Source organism: Panthera tigris, chromosome D4 (assembly GCF_018350195.1).
Source record: "Panthera tigris isolate Pti1 chromosome D4, P.tigris_Pti1_mat1.1, whole genome shotgun sequence".
Classification (NCBI taxonomy): Eukaryota; Metazoa; Chordata; class Mammalia; order Carnivora; family Felidae; genus Panthera; species Panthera tigris.
The window spans coordinates 67,979,399-68,004,150 of record NC_056672.1 but is presented as its reverse complement, the minus strand read 5'-3'; the positions used below and the strand labels follow the sequence as shown (position 1 = coordinate 68,004,150).

General features: G+C 46.3%; 1 protein-coding gene, 1 long non-coding RNA gene and 1 other non-coding gene across 4 annotated transcripts; 2 read left to right on the top strand and 1 right to left on the bottom strand.

Moving 5' to 3' along the window:
• Positions 1–7,886: 7,886 nt before the first annotated feature.
• Positions 7,887–11,605, bottom strand: LOC122233246. The gene is made up of 2 exons (XR_006210774.1): positions 11,462–11,605; positions 7,887–8,667 (listed from the first exon to the last, which is right to left on the bottom strand). It is a non-coding gene; the product is annotated as an uncharacterized LOC122233246 (long non-coding RNA).
• A 409-nt stretch (positions 11,606–12,014) lies between these two features.
• Positions 12,015–16,644, top strand: KLF4 (Kruppel like factor 4). 2 transcript variants are annotated; one of them, XM_042964705.1, is made up of 5 exons: positions 12,015–12,485; positions 12,603–12,723; positions 13,395–14,385; positions 14,485–14,649; positions 16,086–16,644. In XM_042964705.1, exons 1-5 carry the CDS (start codon positions 12,481–12,483, stop codon positions 16,259–16,261), a joined length of 1,458 nt encoding a protein of 485 aa, XP_042820639.1. In that variant the 5' UTR covers positions 12,015–12,480; the 3' UTR covers positions 16,262–16,644. The 2 variants fall into 2 exon arrangements, with proteins under 2 accessions (XP_042820639.1, XP_042820638.1); XM_042964704.1 differs by having other exon boundaries at positions 13,395–14,649.
• A 7,203-nt stretch (positions 16,645–23,847) lies between these two features.
• LOC122233308 lies at positions 23,848–23,954 on the top strand. Its single transcript, XR_006210869.1, has one exon. It is a non-coding gene; the product is annotated as a U6 spliceosomal RNA (small nuclear RNA).
• The last annotated feature ends 798 nt before the right edge of the window (positions 23,955–24,752 follow it).

Below are 24,752 nucleotides of genomic sequence, written 5' to 3'. Positions count from 1 at the left end.
TTTTAGCAGAGCTGCAGGGAGAGTGAAGAAATGTCTCCACCTTGACAACTAGCAGGTTCCTGCCTTCTTTCATTTCTTAACATTGCAAATATGGAGGCCAAGGCCATCCAAAGTCAAGAGCAGATGGATCCAACCAGCCAGGTTAATCCTGATGCTTCTGAGCCACAAGGGACTTGTTCCTTCCCACCTTCCTGCTACAGCAGAAGAGGCTGACACACAGACTGAGTGAATGGCTGACCCAAGCTCACATGTGTGGTAGCCAAGCCTTCCAGCTGCGTGGTCCAGGCTCGCATCCCTGCCCACCCTGCCCCATGGCTACACGAGACAGAAAGTCAAGTCTCAGCCAGTATGCTGCATAAAGCGGACTGGCCACATGATGGCTTTGCTTTTGGGTCAGCAGTTTTAGTACGATGTTTTAGCTCATCTATGGTCTATTATCTCTCCATGGTTTTTCTATCCCTCAGGCATTCCCGAAGCAACTGGAAATGGCGCCAATTAGGAAAAGAAGCCTTGAGTCTCCTGGTGTTATCTTTTCTTAAATACCTACTAGTTTCCGGCAACCTGAACTGAGTCCGGCCGGTGGTCTTGAATCCCAGACAAGGACATTTTGGCTGGTCCCTGAGCTCTTTGAGGGCAGGAACCACTTTTCATTTATGTGTGGAGCCCCAATGCCAAGGCTACCGTCTGGCTTACAGTAAAACAGCAAAATGGGAGGTTGTCCGAAAAAAAAAAAAAAATTGTGCAGAGTCTGAAATCGAAGCCAGAAAGAACTGTGGTTGAACCCTTGGCAAGAAGCTTCCACAGGTGCCTGGCTCTGGGGGCCTCAGCATTCTCACCCGCAAAATAACACAGATACCAGCCACCCTACAGAAATGCTGTGAGGACAGAATGAGATGGGACATCAAGCACAGGAGACACCCTGTCAATCGCAGCCCCCCATCAATGTGGAGGCAAGGAAAGGATGAAGTCGGTTAGCATTTCAAACTGGTCCTTTTCTAGGAGACAAGAAAGGAACGAAGAAAAGGTGACAGCGGATGCAATTGCCCAGCCTGTGAGCGGTCAGACTTTCCTTTGCTATTTATTGTCAGAGCTTCGAGTCCTGTTTGAAAGCCGGCCCTGCCTCATCCCGACTTCTGCTTCATCTCCCAGTAAAGTCATAACGCTGGGCTTACTTCTCTGTCTATTGACACACAGAGCCTGTGAGTCACAAATTCAACAGAATGACTTTGCTGCAGTGTGATTGACTGGAAAATGTTCCCTCATCTGAAAAATTTTTTTTTGAAGCAAATGGACATGCTTATTTTTGCAACACGGAGTGCAGGCTCTTTATTTATTTGACGTTGGTCTCTGTGACATTCCAGCAGGCCAAGGGAGGGCTCACACGTTCACGAATTGCCCTATGAAGTGACATATGTTCTCCTCCCTCCCTCTCCTGCTCCCTTCCTGCTGACTATTATATCTAAAGCAAACAGTCCCAGCACAATAGTTAGATTGCACTTGAATTTGGTGTTTACTTGACATTTACACACTGGCCATGCTGGACAGTTCAGTCGTTCCAGAACAGAGGCTCAGCCAGCAAGCATTGTGCTGGACTTGTGCTCAACCCTGAGCAACATGGGATCCCAAAACAGCGAGACGCCGCCTTGAGAGTCGACAGTGCTGCCAGTTTTTACTCTTAGCCTGAATTAGCACTTGCTAGGGGGGAGAAAGTACCAGAAGGTCTTCCCAGGAGACATCTCCCTTGCCCACGCAGGGCAGGCTGGCCTTGCTGATACCACTCTTCCTCCCTTTAAATCCAACTCCCAGGCTGCCACACTATTCACTCTAGCTAATCTCATCTAGTCCGGGAGCTAAATCGCCCTGGTGGGTGCAGATTACTAATTTGATTAGCTGAAATCTCCAGGTTTTGCATTTCCCCCTCGTGTAATGGAATTAGTAATAGCTACCTAATGGGATTATGTGGGCATAGCATAGTACCTGGGGCAGGGGAAGGTTCTCAGAAGGTGCCCGGAAAGTGCTTGTTCTCATCCCTCTCCTGAGGTGCGTGCTTCTGGCTTCAGGGGGCTCAGGGAAGGGCAGGTTATGGGGCTCCTGTGTCTGTTCAGTCTGATGCAGGGAACATTTGGACTTGGCTGCGAGTCAGGACACGTGTTCCGGGTTGTGGCATGGGCCAGTCACCTCTGATCCCCAGGCCTCTGTTTCCACATGTGCAAAGTGGAAGCCTCCGATTACATTCTAACACTACGATTTCCAAACCGTCAGAGTCTGGAGGAGGCCCGAACTTCCAAAAGAGGTTGACTAGCCCAAAAGCTGATATTCGTCGATACCAGTATTTAAAAGGGGTAGCAAAGGAACAAGATGATAACACTCAGTGCTGCACAGCATGTAAGGAAGCAGTACCCTGATACTTTGCAGATGGGAACATATACTGCTGATGGGAATGTACATTTTTTGAGGAACAACTTGATGATATCTGATGACGTTAACCTAACGAAACGATTTCTCTAAATTGAGCCTAAGGAAATAAGCGAGTGTATCTAAGGGGGCACGTAGGAGTTTTGTAATAGTGAAAAGTGGAAATGATCTAAATGTCCATCAAAACGGATTGATTAATACCAATATCAGGAAAACTATGATGTGTTTAAAAGTGTAAGGTATATTTATGTATTAACATGAATAGATATCTATGGTATATTGCTCAGTGAAAATAAAAGCAAATTTAAAAAGCGGTGTGCAAATGATAAGCCATGTTTGAAAAATAAATTTTAGTATTTTTATATATACATAAAAATTCTGAAAATTTATACACCAAACTGGTAATCATAGTCATATCTGGATTGGTAGGATGTGGATTCCTTTTTACTTGAAACACACATTTATTGACTTTTTTAAAAAATAGGAAGTATTCGTTTTTGAAATTAGAAAAAAAAAGTAACTTTAAAAAGTAAAATAATAAGAGGAGGAAGGGATTTTTGGTTAAGCATGGTGCATTAAACATGTTTTCTGACACTCTTTCCAAGACCCCATTCAGAGACAGTAAAGGGATTGAAAAGACAAAATCAACCAGGACAGAGAGTGGGAACTGAGAAGCAAATGGCCAAATGGCCACAAATTTAGATCAGAGAAAGTGGAAAATAAAGCAGACTGATTTCAAGGTACAAGAACCTTGGAAGGCTCAGGAAGCAGAGACACCAAGTTACTCAGAAAGTAAAGTGCATATGGGAATAAAAGCAGATTTATTGCCTGAAAGCCAATATAATAAGCAGCAGTTGGAAAATCCATCCATCCACCCATCCTTCCATCTATCCAAACAGTTAGGCCCTAAGATTCCTCCCTAACCCCATGTGACGGGGTAACTGCTTTTCCCCCAACTCGGGCAGAAGATTAGGGGTTTACTCTCTGGAGAAGTGAGGACTCTGGATTCAGGGAAGCTCCACACAGCTGAAGACAGGAACAAACAAGGATGACTAAGGGACAGACTGCATGCAGGGTCCTAATGTCACAGACCTCCCTCCCTGTGTGGGCTCTAAGACCACTGACTATCTCCAGTCATTGAACCACTCTACACGGCACTTTTCAAAATTGAAAACTGGGGTTCACTTATTAAGCACATATGTACTGAGCACCTATTACGTGCCAGTAAGCTGCATTATGTTCTAAAATTAGAGTAAGTCAGGCTGGGTCCTCGCCCCTGCAAGCCTACAGACCTGGGTACCAGTGGCATCACCAACATCACAGGGGTGGTCTGACGGGGACACGACTTGCTGCATATAAAGGGCTCAGCACAGTACTTGGTACAGTGTCTCATAGTCATGATGTTATTAATTTGAAATTGGCTACTCCCTCTGAACCTTGAAGGGAGAACACAGCAAATCTTTCTAGTACTCCTCCAGGAACAAGGTTAGAGTTTTGCCAACACGGGGGGTGCCTGGGTGGTGCAGTCAGTTAAGCATCTGGCTCTTGCTTTCAGCTCAGGTCATGATGTCACAGTTTGTGAGATCGATCCCCACATTGGGCTCTGCACTGACAATGGGGAGCCTGCCTGAGATTCTCTCTCTCTCTCCCTCTCTCTCCCTCTCTGCCCCTCCCCTGCTTGCTAGCCTTCTCTCTCAAAAATAAGTAAACATTAAAAAAAATTTTTTTGCCAACCTTATCAACCTTACAATCAATTACGAACTTCACCTTGACACTCCCTCTGTCCAATCTAGCTCTTGACTGGCTTATGAAGGGTCAATAGTCATTGTCTTTCTAGATTCGACAAGAGCAAAAGAGCCCATTGTAAGACATGATGTGAACTCGTGTTAATTTATACATGGCCCTACTCAAAACAGCGTCTTTGTGAGATTTCAGGTAAGGGTCCTTAGTTGTTGCATCTGTGGTGATGCTGGAATATTTGGAGGGAAATAAGAAACCATGCAAAAGCATTTTAGTTTCCTTTTTTATTTTTAAGTAATCTCTATGCCCAATGAGGGGCTCAAACTCACGACCCTGAGGTCAAGAGTTGCCCGCTGCACCCACTGAGCCAGCCTGGTGCCCCAGCACTTGAGTTTTCAAACCAAGATACCGCATCATCTGCTAGTGGTAGGTATCGCAGAACCGATTTCAAGTTCATCGAATTGGGAGAACTGTGTCAGGTTTTGCTGCCAGAGGGGAAAAACAAACATTCACGACAGCCTTTGCAACCAACATCTCACTGAATCCTCCCAACGGCTTTGTGAGGCAGGTACTTTCATAGCCCCATTTTACAGACAAGGAAAGTAGAGTGTCGCTGCATGGCACAACTTGCCCAAGGTCATGGGCAGTAAGAGGCCTGGAATCCAAATTCTTGGGTGGCAGCCCCAGCCATCTCTCCTAGAGTAGCTGCACTTCCCACTTGCAATTCAAGCCCTTCCTTCCTCTCCCGTCACACTGTAAATTCTGCCCTCCTTCACTGACTTACAGCAAGAAGGCGGCACAGAGAATGCAACTCAGATAATGACACTGTAATCTGCACCCAGATAACCCAGAGATAGTGGCTAGTCCCTAAAGAAGCTCAATTGACTTGTTTTTTTAATGGAAAGCCTAGTTTGCTGAATGAAACACAGAACATCGAAATTCAACAGTTCAGTGTTTCCCATAAACACTTGGCTCTGAGAGCTTTGTTGGGTAAATGTAGCAACCAGAAAAATTCATCAGTAACTGACAACATAGACTGAAGGCAGTCTGAATAGATTACCTTCTTGAATCTCTATTAAAATGCTGGGAATTCCTCTAAGCTTAGGTAACTATTCTAGGGTTTCCTCTTTCAAAAAAGCTTCTGGTCGTCCCTTGACATGAGAGCATGTGTCTACATTTGAGTTATCAGACTTTGAAAAATGCATCAAGCACAATGAGATATTTAGTGCTGCCAGAAATTAATTTTGGTCTTTTTTTTTTTTCTTTAGCATTGGCACTGGCCATCTTCCTAGCACTATCCCCACTAGCCAGTACATTAAAATTGATTAACAAACACAATGTTTGTGGAAAAAAAGTCAACCGCAGGGTAATCAAATGCATTGTTATTATTATTTTTTCAAAAATCATTTCCTTGGCTCAAAGTACATAATGTCAAATTGGCAAAAATAACCTATCCTCTTGTCCGGCCCACAAACTGAAAAGAAAATTAAACACAGAATTGTTTGTTTCTTGTTTGCACTTCTCAGGGTGTGAAGCATTCACTTGTGAACCCTCAAAATCCCTACACTTTCCATAATGCAAAATTTTTACCTCCATTCTGATTTAAACCATGGAACCATGTTTTCTTCAGAAAAACTACATTGTCCTACGCTAAGGATCTGAAGTACTGAGGCTTTCAAAGTAAGAAAATAGAATCTGAGAATATGTCTTATTTCTTTCAATGCTAATTCTCCCCAGGAAAGAGTTTAACAAGCCAGGGAAATTTGGTGGACCAAGTCAAGGAGAAAATTCCAGCAATAGGTTTTTTTTTTTTTTTTTTTCTGCTGATTTGCCTTGTTTTGCTAGTTCTTTTACTTTTAAATGCTAATTTTATGCACGTGGTATCAGAAGATTCTCCTTGTGGCCTTAAAAACAATCATGCCAGTCGAAGATGGTAAAAGATGTTAGACCCTAATTTTTTTGTTAAATGTTACTACTATGTATCCTACTCTTAAAAGATATTACTCTGTACTTAAACAGAAACAACCTAAAAAGAGGGGGATTTTTTTTTTGGTTTATCTTTGTATCTTCTTAACATCTCAGAACAAGATGAAAACACTGAAAAGTCGAATTTAACAAATGCTGGCAGTTCAGACATCTTTAAGGTTTAGAATTTCTTTTTGAACATCTTTAAAGTTTAGAATTTTTTTAAATGTCTTAAAGAAGGTATATCACTTAAAATTGGGGGGCTGCAAATGTAAGTTAAGTGATCAAACTTAAAGGTTCATGAAAGAGATTTTCAGTTTCTCAGAACTGATTTTTAAATGTCTGTGACTCATTCTCTGCTCTAAAAACTTCAATACCCAATGTTCGGGTTTTGAAAGGCAATGGATTTGGCTACAGAAAAGAGGTGATTCGTTCTCCATTTGGTTTTGGTTTGGCTTTTGGTTATTTTTGTTTGTGTTTTCTAGTTTGTTTTATTACAATGCCTTGGCCAGGGCTGTTCTCTCACTGTTTGTCTGTTTTGTGAGGGCAGAGTTATGAAGGACTTTATTTTCTGTCTCCTTCATAGCACTTTTCTTTTTTCTTTTAATGTTCTATTTTATTTTTGAGAGACACACAGACAGACCGTGAGCAGGGGAGGGGCAGAGACAGAGAGGGAGACACAGAATCCGAAGCAGGTTCCTGGCTCCGAGCTGTCAGCACAGAGCCTGATATGGGGCTCGAACCCTTGAAGGTGAGATCAGGACCTGAGCTGACCCAATGAGCCACCCAGGAGCTCCCATAGCACTTTTCAATGAACGAAAAGAAGCCGGTGGAGGGAAAAGAGGGATTGGAAAACAGAGAACCGAGCCAGTGATCTCTGAAGCAGAAGAAATGTTGTTGACAAGATAGGAAAGAGCAGGGCTTCCAGATGAGTCGCCTTACCAAAGCAGCTTTGCTCCCTTCTTCCTAAAATGCATACTCCTTGGGCATTTGTCCTAAAGGATGCCACAGTGGAACAGGAGCTACAAACAAGTAGCCAGATCAGAGAGTCCACTGGGTAGATGCCACAGCAGTCACCACACAGCTTTATTGGAGCTCAGAGGGAAGAGCACTAGCCTCGATGAGGAGGATTAACAGGCTACGGGGCTCTGAAGCTTGAGGAAGATGAGGGCTCCAAGGGGAGAAAAAGTATTTCGACTAGCCAATGGAAACACACACACACACACACACACACACACTCATGTATTCAGACTTGAGAGAACATCCAGTTAAAGCTTAGGGAGGGTGGGGTCAGTCTCTAGAGATGATCCTGCAAAGTTTTCAAGGGCCATAGTAGGAAGAGTGTCGTCCGTTAGGCTAAGAAGTGATTTGTGAGCAAAAGTGGATCGTATCTAGCAGGGAAATTCCAGTGGGACTATGGGGGAGGCGGCAGAGAAAGAGGAGGAGGAACACAACAGTTTGGAAGCCACAGCAATAACTAAAAGCTATAAATGAGAAGAGCCAAGGCAGCTCAACTCTCGCAGAAGTAGTGGAGACACTTAGGAATGGAAATGGCTGAGCTCTGTGGATGCCTAAATGCCCAGGCCCAAGAAAATAAGGGAAGAATTGAGGGGAATCTAGGTTTCTATCTTGGGAAGCCGGGTGCGAACGATCAAACAAGGGAGGAAAAATTAGGGTCAGGGTCTGGGTGGATTGAAGCTCTTGACAAAAAAACGGGACTAATGCACCTCCAATGGGGAGCTGAAAAGGAAAGACCACTTTCCTGCTGAAGTACATTATTCATTTACTCAACAAACGCAGAGATTACTGTGTACCAGGCAGGCACTGTACTAGGACTTGGGGTTACAGCAGTGAGGAAGGCAATAGCTCCTGTCCTCGTGAAGCCTATGGTGCCCTGGAAAATACTGGTGATGGTCAGACATATCATACATAATCCCAAGGCCTATGATAAATACCTTATCTGGATAATCCCACTTGTAATCCTCATCAATTTAACAAGTAGGTACCATGACTATCCCCACTTTAAAGAAGAAACAGGCAAAGTGAGGTCAAATAACCTGCCCGGCTAAGAGCAGCAGAGTCAGAACACAAACCCAGGAGAATGAGCGCTAACGCCCACTTTCTTAACCTCCACACACGACCGAGGTGAAAAACAGGCTGGCGTTTCCAAGCAGATGAAAGCGGAGGCTACGAAAACCTTTGCGACTCCGTGAAACCTATAAGCCCCTCTTCTCTCAGTTATCAGTACAGACTTCATTTCAAAGCAATTTGGATACTTAAAATCATCTCTTGCTTTCTCTTTCGGAAAAAGCAGCTTTTCCTGAGTTTTGTGGCAGTTTTACAGACACCGCAGGCCAGGGTGCAGCCAGGCTCCCTGGGAAACTCTATCTGCCCAGATCTGGTGCTCACTTCTAGGTGCAGAGTCCTTCATTTGAAACATGTTGAGCCTCTTCGATCTATCACACACACTCTGTCAAAGTTCCAGGTCATCAACCCCCTAACACTGATGGTTTCCATCGCATCTTCTGCCAATGAATGCAGTTTGTGCTGGAAAAAAAAAAAAAAAAGTCTATTTTATAACTCCAAGGACATTAATAATTAACTTCCATACCACAAAACTTGTAATATCAGTTTGCTGAAATAAAGTCACCAGTAAGTATGTAATTCTTCTTTAAAGGGTGTCTTCTATTATTATTATTTAGAGTGCAATTTAGTCATCAAAGGTTTACTCAGCCTCATGTTTATAAATTATACAGGGCAGGGATTTAACTCTTCTGGACCTACCTGTTCTGAAAAGAGGGAGGGTCATAACCCTGTTGCCACACCAGGCACCTGCCTTGAAAGGAGATGAGGTGTAAACTTGGAAGTTCTTTACCACTTTTTTAAAAAAAATTTTAATGTTTATTTTTGAGAAAGAGAGACAGAGACACAGCACAAGCAGGGGAGAGACAGAGAGAGAGGGAGACATAGAATCTAAAGCACTCTCCAGGCTCAGAGCTGTCAGCACAGAGCCCAATACAGGGCTCGAACTCACAAACCTCGAGATCATGACCTGAGCCCAAGTGGGTTGCTTAACTGACTGAGCCACCCAGGCGCCCCGAGTTCCTTACCACTTTTAGAAATCCATGGCAAATACAGAGATTTCCCTTTATGATGCAATCATTGGAATAACCAGATAGTTGCCTGCCACAAAGAGGCACTGGCTTTACCTAACCTCCTGAAGGCTGTTTGGAAACTATAAGTTCATTCAAAAAAATTTTTTTAATGTTTATTTTTGAAAGAGACAGAGACAGAGAACAAGCAGGGGAGGGGCAGAGAGAAAGGGAGACACAGAATCTGAAGCAGGCTCCAGGCTCCCAGCTGTCAGCACAGAGCCCGACCCGGGCTCCAACTTTCGAACTGAGATCATGACCTGAGCTGAAGTCAGAGGCTTAACCCACTGAGCCACGCAGGTGCCCCACAAGTTCATCTTTTTAACTGAGTTTCAGAATCCTGTCTTGATTATATGATGTAATAATAGTATGTTTCCAGTTCACCTGTGCCATATTGTTTTTTCATTATGGTAGCTGCTCTTGCTGAAGGGGAAAGGTTACTGCTTTAGATAAATGAGAGCAAAGTAGAAAAAACTTCCCGCACCGGCTACCTAAGTTAGAAATTCCAAGTCCTTGATTTACATGTTTACATGTGATCAAGGGTTCATCTAAGTTCATTAGGGTTTAGAAACCTAGGCCTTGATAGAAAAGTGGGTAACTTTTCCATTCAATCCTGGAGTTCTAGCATTCCAAGAAATGTTTGCCATCCAAAGGAAAGGAGTGGGGGGAGGGGTAGCAGGTGTTTTCTTTTCTTGGTTCCTCCGTTTGAAAAGGGCAATGTTTTCAGAGTTAAAGCAACTGGCTTGTTCCTATGGGGTGAGATTGAACCCTTCCAAGCCACGGGAGGGTCGGGCTTTCCCTGCCAAAGCATGCCCTTCTCCCCAGCTGCAGGAGTTGGCCAAAGGATGGAAGTCATCTTCAAATGCGTCCAACCCACTGGACCTAGAGGGATTCCTGTCGTTGGCAGAGAGGGCCGAGTGGATTCATTCGGATGAGACGCATTCCAAGAATGCTTCTGTGGTCGGCAAGAAGTGGAAAAATCAGGGATAACACATATTCTTTGGAAACCTAATAGGTACCAGAATCGCAGAACTCAAACAAACAGGTGACAACGACTTAAAATATGAGGCAACTGGAGCTCGGTGAGGGTGAGAGTGAGCGCACACTCTGCCCTGTTCTGGGGCTTCGATACTTTTCCCAGTCCTCCTCCTCCCCTTGTCTTTCCTGGGATCGACAGCGTTTACTGGTGAGGAGGCTCCGTGGAGAGGGCGGGTTGAGATCGGCTCTGCGCGGCTCAATCCAAACCAAACACGTCGCAAGCCTACGTTCAGCAGGCGATACCGAGCACCACACTCACGTTTGGGGAAGAAAAAAAAAAGCCACTGTTTGCAGAGATGAGGGCGAAAACATTTCCCGGCTGGAAAATTACTGATCACAAACTTAGGGGAGTGTGGGGGTGGGAAGGCAAAGTTATAAGGCTGAAATAACGATCGCCGTTTCCTCTTCTCTTCCCGGTGGGCAGGAACGGCTGCCGCGAGCTCCTCGTGCCCTTTTCGGGAACGGGGTCCCACCGCACCGCTCCACTTCCTGGCACGTGTCCACTTTCCCAGCTAAGTTCCTTTCGGTGGGCTTGACCGCTCGGAGCCTGAGCCAAGGGAGCGAGCTGCCGTCTGACCTTTACCTCGCCATTTCACCTCTTTATGACTCAGTTTGCTCATCCATAAAGTGGAAAGGAGGGTGCGTGGCTTGTAAAGTGCTTTGAGATCCCCTGGTTGAAAGGTGTCTCCGCGCTTCACAGGCCCTCTGCCCACCCCCCACCCCCAAAGTCTTGAGCCCTTTCACTCCCTTCCTTGCTCCCTTAAATATCAAAACCATTATCGCCCGTTTCCCGCTGCGGCCTCTTTCAGCCTTTTCCAGGCGAGAAGCACCACCCCGGCCCTCTCAAGCTCCCAGTCCCGCCATAGTTCTGGGTACCCACCTCCCCTCGCCTCCCACCCCCATCCCCACCCCACCCCACCCCACCCCACCCCACCCCACCGGCAGGAGAGCCCGCGAGGAACCTCGCGAGGTCAGGCCAAGAGACCGCACTGGCGCTCCGGGACCAGCGCCCGGCTGCTGCGTGCGCAGGGAAGGGACGGAGGGCTGGATGAGTCACGCGGATAATCGCGCTTTTCTCTAGCGCGCAGACTGCGCGGCGAGCGCGGACCGGAGCGGGGGTGGGGGCGCTGTACCGACCCCTCAGCCCCTACCAGACTCCTCGGCCACGGGCTTCGAACTCGGGGAGCGGACCATGGCGACGCGGACTGCCCTAGTCGCGCGGCGACCTGACTTGCGCCGGGTGCCCAGCGCCCTGCGCCCGGGCCGCCGCCGACGCCGCCGCCGCCGCCGGCGTCAGCACGGTTCCTGCCCGCCAGCTGCCGAGCTGGCGTCACTGCTCCGCCGGGCCCCGCCCGCGCCCCTCCTTCCCCCCCGCCCCCACGTGCGCCGAGTTTGTTTATTTAGCTGCCATGGCAACTCGCGGGGGGGCCACAGGAGGGAGGGGAGAAGAAAGGGAGGGGGCGGGGCCTGGCGGCCGGCTGTGGCGTACGGCGGGTAGGAGGCGGGGGTAGGGCGGGAGCCGAGAAGTTAAGTAAGGAGCGCGCGCCGGCCGCCGGCAGTTCCCCGGCCCGAGAGAGCGAGCGCGGCTGCGGGCGCGCGGGGAGCAGAGGCGGTGGCGGGCGGCGGCGGCACCGGGAGCCGCCAAGTGCCCCTCCCCGCCCCTCCGGCCCCCCACCCAGCCACCCACCCGCCCGCGGCCAGCGCCCATGGCCGCGCGCGCCCCGCGCAGCCCCCTGGACTCCGCGCCCTGCGCCGCCGCCCAGTCCGCAGATCCGCGCCACCGCGGCCAGTCTCACCTGGCGGCACCGCCCGCCCGCCACCCCGGCCACAGCCCCAGCGCCCACGGCAACAGCCGCGGCGACTGCGACAGTGGTGGAGGACACTGCTGAATCGAAGAGAGCGCAGCGCGGCTACCGGACTTACTCGCCTTGCTGATTGTCTTTTTTTTAGGAGTTTACAACTTTTCTAAGAACTTTTGTATACAAAGGAACTTTTTTAAAAAGGCATCTCCCATTTATATTTAATCCAAAGAAGAAGGATCTCGGGCAATTTGGGGTTTTTGGTTTTTGCTTCGATTCTAAGTCCTTTTTTCCCCCCCTCTTCGTTGACTTTGGGGCTAGTGTACCCCCACTGCTTCGGGCTCCCGAGGACCTTCTGGGCCCCCACATTAATGAGGTAGGTGCAGCGCGGGGCGCAGGGAGGGGTGAAGGCCAGAGGCCGGTGGGACGCGCCCGAGCGGCGGTCGCGAGTGGCCCCCCTGACTCCTGCCTCTGCGCCCCACCCGGCCCTCAGGCAGCCACCTGGTGAGTCTGACATGGCTGTCAGCGACGCACTACTCCCGTCCTTCTCCACGTTCGCGTCCGGCCCGGCGGGAAGGGAGAAGACACTGCGTCCAGCAGGTGCCCCGAATAACGTGAGTATTGCCCCGAAAGGTCGGGATCGTCCGGTGGGCTTCTGTGGGTAGGGTGGGGACGGGTGGAGCCCAGGGATCACCGAGAACCACCCGGCGAAGGGAAGGAGAGGCCACCGCACCGGCCCCGCAGTCTTCCTAGGATGGCTTCAGCGTCCTTGGCTCAGTTGTAGATGCGTGTGGTCCCTACACTGCGGAGCCGCCGGGGGCGCACCCCAGGTCCGCATACGTCCCCTAGCGCGCAGGCGGCAAAGCTGGCGCGAGGGCCACCGGCGGGAGGTGGCTGTGTCCCTAGACACTGGCTGGGCCCCAGTGAGCTTGGCGCGTAGGCGTACCCGTGGCGGGTGCGCACAGGGAGATCCTCAGTGCCCCAATTCCAGGGTTGGCGGGAGCGTCCCCGGGATCTGGCTGGGGCAGGACCCGGGCTGCCGAGCCACAGCGCTTGCTCACACGCAATCGGGCAGACACGACATAACATCTTCCAAACCGACGCACCGCCTCTCCTCGGGCCCGGCGGTGGGCCGAGATTGCCGCGCTAACGCCCGGAGGCCCCGGGCGCTTCGTGCCTGCCCAGTCCCGGTGCCTGGGCGGTATCGGCGTGGCCGGCCCGCCAGTATGTAGTGTAGCAGCAGGGGACCAACACCGACGGTCTCTCTCCCCTCCTGTTCCTGCAGCGCTGGCGGGAGGAGCTCTCCCACATGAAGCGACTTCCCCCCGTGCTTCCCGGCCGCCCCTACGACCTGGCGGCGGCGACCGTGGCCACCGACCTGGAAAGTGGCGGAGTCGGTGCGGCTTGCGGCGGCAACAACCCAGCTCTCCTACCCCGGAGGGAGACGGAGGAGTTCAACGATCTCCTGGACCTGGACTTTATCCTCTCCAACTCACTGTCCCATCAGGAGTCAGTGGCCGCCACCGTGTCCTCGTCGGCATCAGCCTCATCTTCGTCCTCGCCGTCGAGCAGCGGTCCTGCCAGTGCGCCCTCCACCTGCAGCTTCAGCTATCCGATCCGGGCTGGAGGCGACCCGGGCGTGGCGCCAGGCAGCACGGGCGGCGGCCTCCTCTATGGCCGGGAGTCTGTGCCTCCTCCCACAGCTCCCTTCAACCTGGCGGACATCAACGACGTGAGCCCCTCGGGCGGCTTCGTGGCTGAGCTCCTTCGGCCTGAATTGGACCCAGTGTATATTCCGCCGCAGCAGCCGCAGCCGCCAGGTGGCGGGCTGATGGGCAAGTTTGTGTTGAAGGCGTCGCTGAGTGCCCCTGGCAGCGAGTACGGCAGCCCGTCGGTCATCAGTGTTAGCAAAGGCAGTCCGGACGGCAGCCACCCGGTCGTAGTGGCGCCCTACAGTGGCGGGCCACCGCGCATGTGCCCCAAGATCAAGCAGGAGGCGGTCTCGTCATGCACCGTTGGTCGGCCCCTAGAGGCCCACATGGGCACTGGACCCCCTCTCAGCAATGGCCACCGGCCGCCAGCCCACGACTTCCCCCTGGGGCGGCAGCTCCCCAGCAGGACTACCCCGACCCTGGGTGCCGAGGAACTGCTGAGCAGCAGGGACTGTCATCCTGCCCTACCGCTCCCCCCGGGTTTCCATCCCCACCCTGGGCCCAACTACCCACCCTTTTTGCCTGACCAGATGCAGCCACAGGTGCCACCGCTCCATTACCAAGGTCAGTCCCGGGGATTCATAGTTTGGGCTGGGGAGCCCTGCGAGTGCCCGCCCTCCCGGGCTCAGGGGATGATGCTGACCCCACCTTCTTCACCCCTAGAGCTCATGCCACCTGGTTCCTGCATGCCGGAGGAGCAGAAACCAAAGAGGGGGAGAAGGTCGTGGCCGCGGAAAAGGACAGCCACTCACACTTGTGACTATGCGGGCTGCGGCAAAACCTACACGAAGAGTTCTCATCTCAAGGCACACCTGCGAACCCACACAGGTAGGAGAATAGAAGCTGCTGAAAGGAGGGAGGGTGGTGTCCAGCCCCACTGGCTAACTGTGGACACTTCTCAGGGCCTCCCTTGGGATGTGAGGCACAGTCTATCTCCTCCATCTCTTGGATCACAGGGGAGAACAGCAAGCTGGCGCCTCCTTTTTTGCCCAAGAGCCTTTTGCTTGATGGATAGTATCAGTGCTTGAATGTGCAGTTCTCTTAGGCTTTTGAAAGGCAGGAGGGAGGTTCCAGGCTGCAGGTGGGCCTCTCCTAGTCCGAGCAAAGCATTGCCCTTGTAATCAAGAAATTACACTTTGGGGGTGCCTGACTGGCTCGGTCGCTGGTGCATGAAACTCTTGATCTCGAGGTTGTGGGTTCGGGCCCCACACTGAGTGTAGAGATTAAAAGAAACAACACCCTAAATTATCAGGGCGCCTGGGTGGCTCAGACACTTAAGCGTCCGACTTCAGGTCATGATCTCCCCTCCCGGTTCGTGGGTTTGAGCCCCGTGTTGGGCTCTGTGCTGTCAGCTCAGAGCCTGGAGCCTGCTTGGGATTCTGTGTCTCCCTCTCTCTCTGGTGCTACCCCACTTGCACTGTCTCAAAAATAAACGTTAAAAAAAATTAAAAACTAAATGACACCTGCAGTGCAAAAAAATGATAGGTCTTATTAGTTTTTAATTTTCTAGACAATTTTCACTGGTTGTTCGCTCCCCACATTTACGCTCTTTTGCTATTTTTAGGTCTATTCTTCATAAGTAAGTTCTATTTTCAGAACTTTCAAGAATTCTATTTCGGAAACTTTCAAGAATTGAATGTTATGATTACTAAGATTGTAGTTTAAGATGGTCAGTGCAGGGAAATTCCATGTCATGTAAGCGCAGGTACATAAGGTCAGTTAGGTGTAGTAGTCATTAAAAGAACAGAAATGCACACTATGTGTTAAGTTGGATTTAAATGTTAAAAAATCTTAAATAACAAATTCTGAAGCAGAAAAAGTAGCCGCTTGTGGCTCTTTGAACGCATTTGTAGTGTGACAGGATATTAATTGCTTGGTTTGGGCAGGGGAGATAGACCAGCAGATTTCATTTCCAAATTCATTTCCACCACTATGGTACTTTGACTCAAGAATGAAAACATTAGCAATGTAGAAGTGTAGGTTGGCGTTGTATGTGTGTATTTTCATTACTTAAATGTCTGTTCCTCACCACCCCCCCCCCCCACACACACACCAGAAAAAAAGCGAAAGGAATACTTAGAAGCTTAATATTCCTATTTGTGATCTGAAATTTAGCATGGCCTTGAAGTGGTCTAAAAACATTCCTGGCTTCTTTCAGAGTAGGGTGCTTGGGGAGTCGGTTTAACATTTGGCCTCCGGTTTTTAAAGCGGCCAATTCTGCATGATGTAGCAATGGCTTCAACGGGTTTCTTTTCCTCTGGCAGGTGAGAAGCCTTACCACTGTGACTGGGATGGCTGCGGGTGGAAATTTGCCCGCTCTGACGAACTGACCAGGCATTACCGGAAACACACTGGGCACCGCCCCTTTCAGTGCCAGAAGTGCGACCGGGCCTTCTCCAGGTCGGACCACCTCGCCTTACACATGAAGAGGCACTTTTAAATCCCAAGACAGTGGCTATGACCCACACTGCCAAGAAGAGAATTCAGTATTTTTTACTTTTCACACTGTCTTCCCCGGGGAGGGGAGGAACCCAGCTGGAGAGCACTACAATCATGGTCAAGTTCCCAACAAGCCAACTTGTGAATGGATAATCAGGAGACACAAGGAAACCAGAAGACAAATCAAAGAACAGATGGGGTCTGTGACTGGATCTTCTATCATTCCAATTCTCAGTCCAACTTGAATATTCCTGGACTTACAAAACACCAAGGGGGTGACTGGAAGGTGTGGATATCAGGGTATAAATTAGATCCATGAGTTGGGGGGAGGGAAGACCAGAATTCCCTTGAATTGTGTTCGATGCAATATAAGTGTAAAGATCACCTTGTATTCTCTTTGCCTTCTAAAAGCCATTATTATGATACTAGAAGAAGAGGAAGAAATTCAGGTACAGAAAATGTGTTTTAATAACCTAAACGATGGTGCTTGGTGAGTCTTGGTTCTAAAGGTACCAAATGAGGAAGCCAAAGTTCTCAAACTGCTGCATACATTGACAAGGAAAATCTATTTTTGTCTTCCGATCTACATTTATGACCTAAGTCAGGTAAATACACCTGGTTTACTTTAACATTTTTATGCAGACAGTCTGTTATGCACTGTGGTTTCAGATGTGCAATAATTTGTACAATGGTTTATTCCCAAGTATGCCTTAAGCAGAACAAATGTTTTTTCTATATAGTTCCTTGCCTTAATAAATATGTAATATAAATTTAAGCAAACTTCTATTTTGTATATTTGTAAACTACAAAGTAAAAAAAAATGAACATTTTGTGGAGTTTGTATTTTGCATACTCAAGGTGAGAATTAAGTTTTAAATAAACCTATAATATTTTATCTGAACACTGTTTTTGTTTTGTTTTTCCCCTGGAAAAGCATGTTACAGGAATTTCAGTTTAAACACAGTCGGGAGGGCAGGTGAAAAGGCCAAACTTTACCTCCACAGAGATTAAAAGACGACACTTTTAAGGCTGGGTTTACAGTAAGTACTATCAAAGTCTAAGGCTTAAAGCTGAATATTGGAGATCATAGAATTAAACCTGGTTTGGGTGGCTCTTTCCAAATGTACGGAAAAGTACATGAATGCAATTTCCTTACCTGAATATGAATTTCCAGGTACAAACCGGCTCAATTATTCTTCAATATGCTCAGTTTAATAGGAAAGTATTCATAAAATACATACATTCCAGTTTCATATTTTAAAAGGTCCTTATGGTTCCTCTTTAAAATTAAATGAAAATATAAAAATCTTTCTCAGAGGCCCGGCCTTGCCCTCAGAACAATTTGAGGAACAAAAGAAACCTTCCTACAGCGGAGAAACCCTAAGAACATAGTTCCACAGTGCCCTCCTGAGGATTAAAGGGTTCATTTATGCTTAGTGGGTGTTACAGATACATTCTAGTTCGAGTCCTAAAGAGGTTAGTACCAAATTTTCTGGCAGAAAGTTTTAACACTCCATCAGTCCTCTGTAGATTCAGCAGACTGAACTAAGAGTTAATTAAAACATACTTTCGCAAAACTAAGTGTAGAGCAAAACTTTTTGAGTGGTGTTTTTGTAAGCTTGGAGCATATTTCCGAAATTACTCAACTTTAAAAGGGCACTGATGCTTTTTTGAGGCGGGCACGCAAGGTTTGAACTTCATTTGTGGCAGTCACAAATCGGAAAGAGCATTTGTGACTCTTGTTGACACTTCGTACATTTGTAATGGTGATGCAGGGTGACCCAAGCAGACAAGCTCCCTGGCATCTTTAGACTGCTTATTAACTCTCCATTGTACGTAGTGTCCAGAAGTGTGGGTGCATCTTATAAATAGAAGAAAACAAATTCATAAGAGCCTGATGGTGGATCAACACAAAGTATTTTCCTTGGCTTTTGGGAGTCCAGCATGACTGGAAAACATGGCATGTGTCTTAGCTTAAAAGAAAACAGGTGCATCACTAGGATGGAATTTTATGTGGCCAAGAACATATTCAAAGCATATTTAATGACATGGAAAAATGCTCATGGTATGTTAAGTGGAAAAAGCAGGATCTAAGACTATAAACAGTATGATTCCAGTTGCATAAGTTTGTGTGTGTGCATTGAAGGAGAGAGAGAAGCAACAAAGTTTAAGAGGAAGGCCTGGAAGGAAATGCGAAAATATCCATGATGGTTTTCTCCATGTAGATTTTCTAGTTTCCAAATATGTATCTATTTAACTTTTTAAGAATGCAGGTGCAAATATTTAGGCTTTTATTTTTATTTTTTATTATTTTTAAAAGTTTTAATGTTTATTTATTTTTGAGAGAGAGAGAAAGAGAGAGAGAGAGGAGTGGCAGAGAGAGGGAGACACAATCTGATGCAGGTTCCCAGCTGTCAGCACAGAGTCCGACACGGGGCTCGAACTCACAAACTGTGAGATCATGACCTGAGCCGAAGTCAGAGGCCCAACTGACTGAGCCACCCAGGTGTCCCTAGGCTTTTATTTTTGAAAGATCAGTTAAAGCTATTTAAACAAGAAGCCTTTTCTTGTGTGTTACATTGTGGTGGTTGCTCTTGTAATCCACCTTTCTCTCATACAGAGACTTCTGGCACGCGGTTGTGTATGAAAAGTATTTACTGAATGGCTGATAACATCTTCGTGTTTGCTAAGTGCCTATTACCTCAAAAGAAACGTCTCAAAATAGCCGAGCACACTAAAAATTTTCTGATGTAGGGAAACGTCACTTGCATGAACTTTTTCTAATCTGAAAAAGTTTCAGTATCAACAGCAAATAAGGAAGATTTCCCAAAAATGTCACAGGGCAAAACTTCTCAACACGAGTAAATAGCTGAAACTACTCTCGTTCCTATCCCGTTCTGAGTGCCGAGATGTCCTGTCATTACTGCATTATGGAGCCGTTTACACTGTATAATAAACAGCACCTAACATTCGAGATGCCTACTTATTACCTTTTCCCTATGATATTTAATTTTATATGTCCTAGATTTTAACTTGTGCACACAACACACACACATACACACACACACACAAGATAAACAGTAGTGTTTCCTACACATCAACAGATTTCTTCAGTCTATCTCTCGCCCAGCAAAATGTCTTTTCCAGCAAAATAGTCTTCCTACCTGAAAACCTGCTTAGTGCCTACAATTAATTCTGTTTCGGTTTGTTAAACAGGAACCTTCACCATCTCATGTAGAATGGTCGGGGGAAGAATATTCTTCCATTCAAAAACTGTTCTAATTTTTAGAAACACGCGATGTTATTTCATATTTGAAGATTAACCTTTCTTACATATAAGTTTACATATAAGAAAGCCCATGAGAGGTGGTCCTTATGCCAAGGAAGCAAGTCCACAGAGAAAATATTTAAAACAAGCAGTGATGGTGCCTGAAGTATTTTGATATATGGCAGTATCTAAATTCAGCAGCCTATGTCAGCCACCTGTTCTATTGTATGTTCTGGCTTCTGAAGCTCTGTTCAGCACACCAGCACACACACATCCAGTCCTCCACCTTTTTAGCTTATGTATTCCATTCTTCTATCGTGTTATCATGTATTTTATTTTATGTGTTTCATTTCTTCATATTTTCTTAGCACCTTCTAGAGTATAGTGACATGTTTTTACAGTGCTAAACTGAAGCCACGTCTGCTTCCTAAAGTTCATTTATGAAATTATCATTCATTGTTCACATGCAGAGCCATTCAATAATATTTCACATAAAACCACCAAGAACGCTCTACATAATGAATGCTGTGGAACATATCCCAGAGTGTTTTACTTGTGAAAATGCAAAGGAGCGACTGTTCACAATCAGAATGCTGTATGAAAAGAAGGTTTTCTCCTATTAAGTGAAACTAAAATGAAAGTTGGAGACAAACAAGCTTAGGAAGCCTTTACCTTAAAACAAAAAAGTAAATCTTGAGTAAATTTCTTACCATCTTCTGAAAAACTAATAAATTCTTAAATCCTAATGAAGGTACCTAAGAATTTCAATGCCCGGGTTGCAGTCAAAACACAGAAGAAACCAACTGCTGTCATGTTAGCCTAAACACAGAAAATCTTGCAGGCTGATATCTAGGCTACCAGAGCCAGTTAGCTTAGTCGGGCAGGAGGAGGGTGCACAGGGTTGGAGCATCAATTAATCTGCTTCTCTGGAATCACATACACTGGGAGTCCACCTTTTTTTTTGTTTTAATTTTTTTTTTAATGTTTGTTTATTTTTGAGACAGAGAGAGAAACAGACCATGAGCAGGGGAGGGGCAGAGAGAGTGAGACACAGAATCCAAAGCAGGCTCCAGGCTCCAAGCCGTCAGCACAGAGCCCGATGCAGGGCTCGAACCCACAAACCATGATATCATGACCTGAACAGAAGTCGGACGCTTAACCGACTGAGGCACCCAGGCACCCCTAGGAGTCCACCTTTTTAAGTGTTTTCCATAATACCATTGATGTAATACTTTTTCCAAACGCTCCGGTCTTCTCCGGCACCGGCACAGAGAGGAGTCAGCATGTTGCAACCTGCCCTCCCAAGTCCTTCTCCACTTGTTCTTAAAGGAGAAGGAGGAAATAAATATAAACACAATTTCAGAACAAAAAGGAAATACACATTTCCAGGATCCTTTTGACATCTGATTATACCTAGCAGAGCATTTTCCACTGATACAACACAATAATTATAATGGTACCCTAAAGTATGAGGACCATTTGTCATCCTTTTATGTTTCTTTTCATGTCCACAGTACATGATATCATCTAAACAAAGCAAGAGACAGGAGAAATAGCTCTTTATGGAGACATAGGCAGGTAGGTAGGTAGTAGGTAGGTAGACAAATGAAGCCTCAGGTAGAGGTTTGGCAATGATATAAAATCAAACAGGCAAACCTGTCCAGGCCAGGGGGCGTTGAGGGGGATTATAATACCTATGTCACCTATAATATTTGAATATGTACTGACTGGCATTGGATCAACATGTTACTGAACGGTGGCCATATCAACACAACACTCAGATGCTGTATCTGCATACCCACTTAAAAGCTAAAATTGGCAAAAATAACTTTACAGAGATACTGAAAGAACTCTAGATACACTCGCTGAAAGCTAGAGAGATTAGTGAATCAATGTAAACCACAAAGCAGAGTCTCTTAGGCATGATAGATGGGATTTTTTCAGTAAGCACAAGAGTGCCTCTTCTCTGATCTGGTCACTTTTTGCTGGTGTATAATAACACCTCACTTCCGCACAAAGCCATGAGATCTATGAAGCATTTACACTCTCCATTACTGTAACAGATCCTCACAATGAAGACAGGGGTGGGATCTCCCTCTCCATCCCCATTTTATGGAACGGGAAACTGAGTTTCCCTTTACAAGTTAGCGTTTGGGTTTTTTTTTCATTCATTCAAAGCATTTTTCTCCTAAGACTTCTGTCTTCAGTCTGCTGGGCAGGGAAGGTCACATGCAAAATGGATACACACCAAATTCAGAAGGATTTGCTAATATCCAGGTCCTTCCAACAAAGCCAGTAGAAAGTCAAAAGCCCCCCAGGTTCTGTCTCCCAACCGAAGTGCTATTTAAAGGTAGACCGACAGGGAAGCCCGAGTTTCCCATAGATGTTTTTTGAGCTGGTCACTATGCCATGAGCGTATCCACACTTTCAGTTCGAGGTGGAAGAAAAAGCTCCTGTTTTTATCCCCAGCTCTGGCCCAACACACAGCTCTCCTGATCAAACAGATCTGGTCAAGCCCCTCCCCTACTCATTAACTTCCCATGGTCCCCAGTGCCTAGTAGATAAATATTTAACATGGTCAGTCCTTCAACGGTAGCTCCCACCTAGCATCCAGTATTCTCTCCTTAAATATCCAATCATCCTTAATTGTACCAGCCATGCTAAACTACTCTTGACCCTCAATGCACCATGCCTATTTCAGCCTCTGAAACTTTGCTTAGAGATGTGGGTCTCTCCTGCTTCTGGAAAAACCCACATTCCCCTGACAAGCTCCTATATATCCTTCGAAGCCCAGTTTTTATTAAAAGTCTCCCACGTTTCAGTCAATCTAGATCTTTCATCAAACTCTTATCCTCACATGCTACAAGGTTTTGTGGGTCTGGCTCCTCCAACAGACACGAGTCCCTGGAAGGCACTGGAAGCTTCCCTTATTTGCCCTTGAATACCCACAGTTACTGCATTTAATGGAGTAAAGTTAATTACTTATTGAATAGTTACCCCCAAATCCTAGCATCTCTTTTCAGAGGATGCTTTCTTGCCAGGGGATTCTCTGCATTGATTCTAGAAAGAATTTTGTTCATGTGGAGGGTTTGCTGTGTATTGGGGGAGGCAGATGGATGGCAGGTGACCCACAGGAAGCAGTTAGGGGACCACTGGGCATGGCCTTCAGGAAGTCAGAATTTGGAAAAAGGCCCAAAAAAGACACTATTTTATCCTTATCCTTGGATAATCCATTATGCCTCTTTACAAGGGCAAAATTATAAGTGTCCTGTATACAGATGACAATGAAGGTTAAAAAAAAAAATCACACTTTAAAAGCTAACGAAGGCACTTTACGCTGTAGGATCCTGGGTGAGCCAGTTTGCCCAAATGAGGAAGGCTCATCCATCCATCCGTGGCTGTGAAGTCACCACCCACCTGCTTTGCGGTTCTTCAAGTTTGAAACTCTCCTAGCTGCTTGCATGACAGTAGTTTTCTGACTTCTGAACATGTCCAAATGAGCTGAATCTAGAAAACAGTGCATGAAGTTAACAAATCCCCCTGCCTTTGAGCCCCTGTTAGTGCTTCACAGAGGAATGGGGAACAGACTGCAAGTTCTAAAGCTGTGAAATTACATAGACCCTGTCCGTGAGGAAGGAAGGAAGGAAGGAAGGAAGGAAGGAAATATACATAGACGTTGTAAATAAATAAATACTACATAAGCTTTGTAAATAAATAAACAAATAAATAAATGATAAATATTACATAGACTTTGTAAAGAAATAAATATCACAATAAACTTTGTAAATAAATAAATAAATAAATAAATAAATAAATAAATAAAAATTACACAGACTTTCTGAGCAGGAAAGTATCTTCAAGACCATCTAATTCAAGGAGAAAATGGAGGCCCACCTAAAAGACTGGGCTTGCCCAAGGTCACGTCAAGTCTGGATCAGAACACCAACCAGCACCTTGAGCTCATTCAGCAGGCCAGCAGCTGACTGCTGTATCCTGAGAACCCAAGGGAAATTTAGAGGGAAATAAAGAATTTAAACAACAAAAAGGATGGTTTTAGTTATTTTTTTATTCTCTCCTCTTTATTCGTTTTTTTTAAGAGCGAGAGAGAGAGAGAGAGAGAGAGAGAGAAAGTGTGATCGGGGGAGAGAGGCAGAGGAAGAGAGAGAATCTTAAGAGGCTCTGTGTTCAGCATAGAGCCCAACTCTGGCTGGATCCCAAGACCCTGGGGTCATGACCTGAGCCAAAATGAAGAGTCAGACGCTCAACCGACTGAGCCACCCAGGTACCCCCAAAAGGATGATTTTAAAAGGAAGGTGCTAGTGCTCACTTTGGCAGCACGTATACTAAAATTGGAACAATACAGGGGAGACTAGCACGGCTTATGCCTAAGGATGGCACGCAAATTCATGAAGCGTTCCATATACAAAAAAAAAAAAAAAAAAGAGGGAATAAAAAACAGGACAGTTCTAAATTCAATGTAACATCCTGTCAGCTGATGTCCAAAAAAGCATTTTACTGTTCTCTACAGTGCTTCTTTTGGTGTTCTGCTACCAGCCAGCTAAAACAGGCACTATAACACTCACCACTGTTCCCTTCTTTGGAGAACATAGGAGCCATTCCATAAGAGTGTTAATATAAAATATAATTCAGGCTTCGTTCTGCTTCTTTCTCTTCCCATGCAATTCCATTCAAACGTATATAATCCGCTCAAAGACCTACTTTACCAGCCACTGTGCAAAGGGTAGGGGAAACAAAGGTCAAGAAGAATACATAAATACGCACGTCTGCAGCTATTTTTTCCTGGTACAATGGCTCCACGAGGGGTATAAAGTGTAACTTAAATGAAAATCAGCAATCTAGCCAGTAGAAATTGTTTGCCTCTCTTAGAAAGTGATTGTATAGTTCTTTGACAGACTCAACCACGTTAACTACAGCAACATATACCATTTTTTCCCCTACAATTTTCTTGACTGCTTATTATTTTAGATACATCCAACTTGTTGATCAGGTGCATGCTAAAGCATGTTAAAACGTGTTATTCTGGTTTGGCACGAAGGTTTCAACCTTATTCAACAAAATATTTCAAACTTCTGCTGGAATTAATGATTCAGGCAAAATGGAACTTAATCTGCGATCCAAGGCACCTTTCTATGGTTTGGAGATTGCATATCTAGACCAGGAGGACAACCTGACTTTGTTTCAGGCACAATTAACTTCATAGCTA

Bases quoted from the DNA above. Each gene is read 5' to 3' on its own strand.
- KLF4 (XM_042964704.1), top strand. The intron at 12,724-13,394 runs GTGAGTATTGCC...CTGTTCCTGCAG, and splicing joins CAGCAGGTGCCCCGAATAAC to CGCTGGCGGGAGGAGCTCTC. The intron at 14,650-16,085 runs GTAGGAGAATAG...TTCCTCTGGCAG, and splicing joins ACACCTGCGAACCCACACAG to GTGAGAAGCCTTACCACTGT.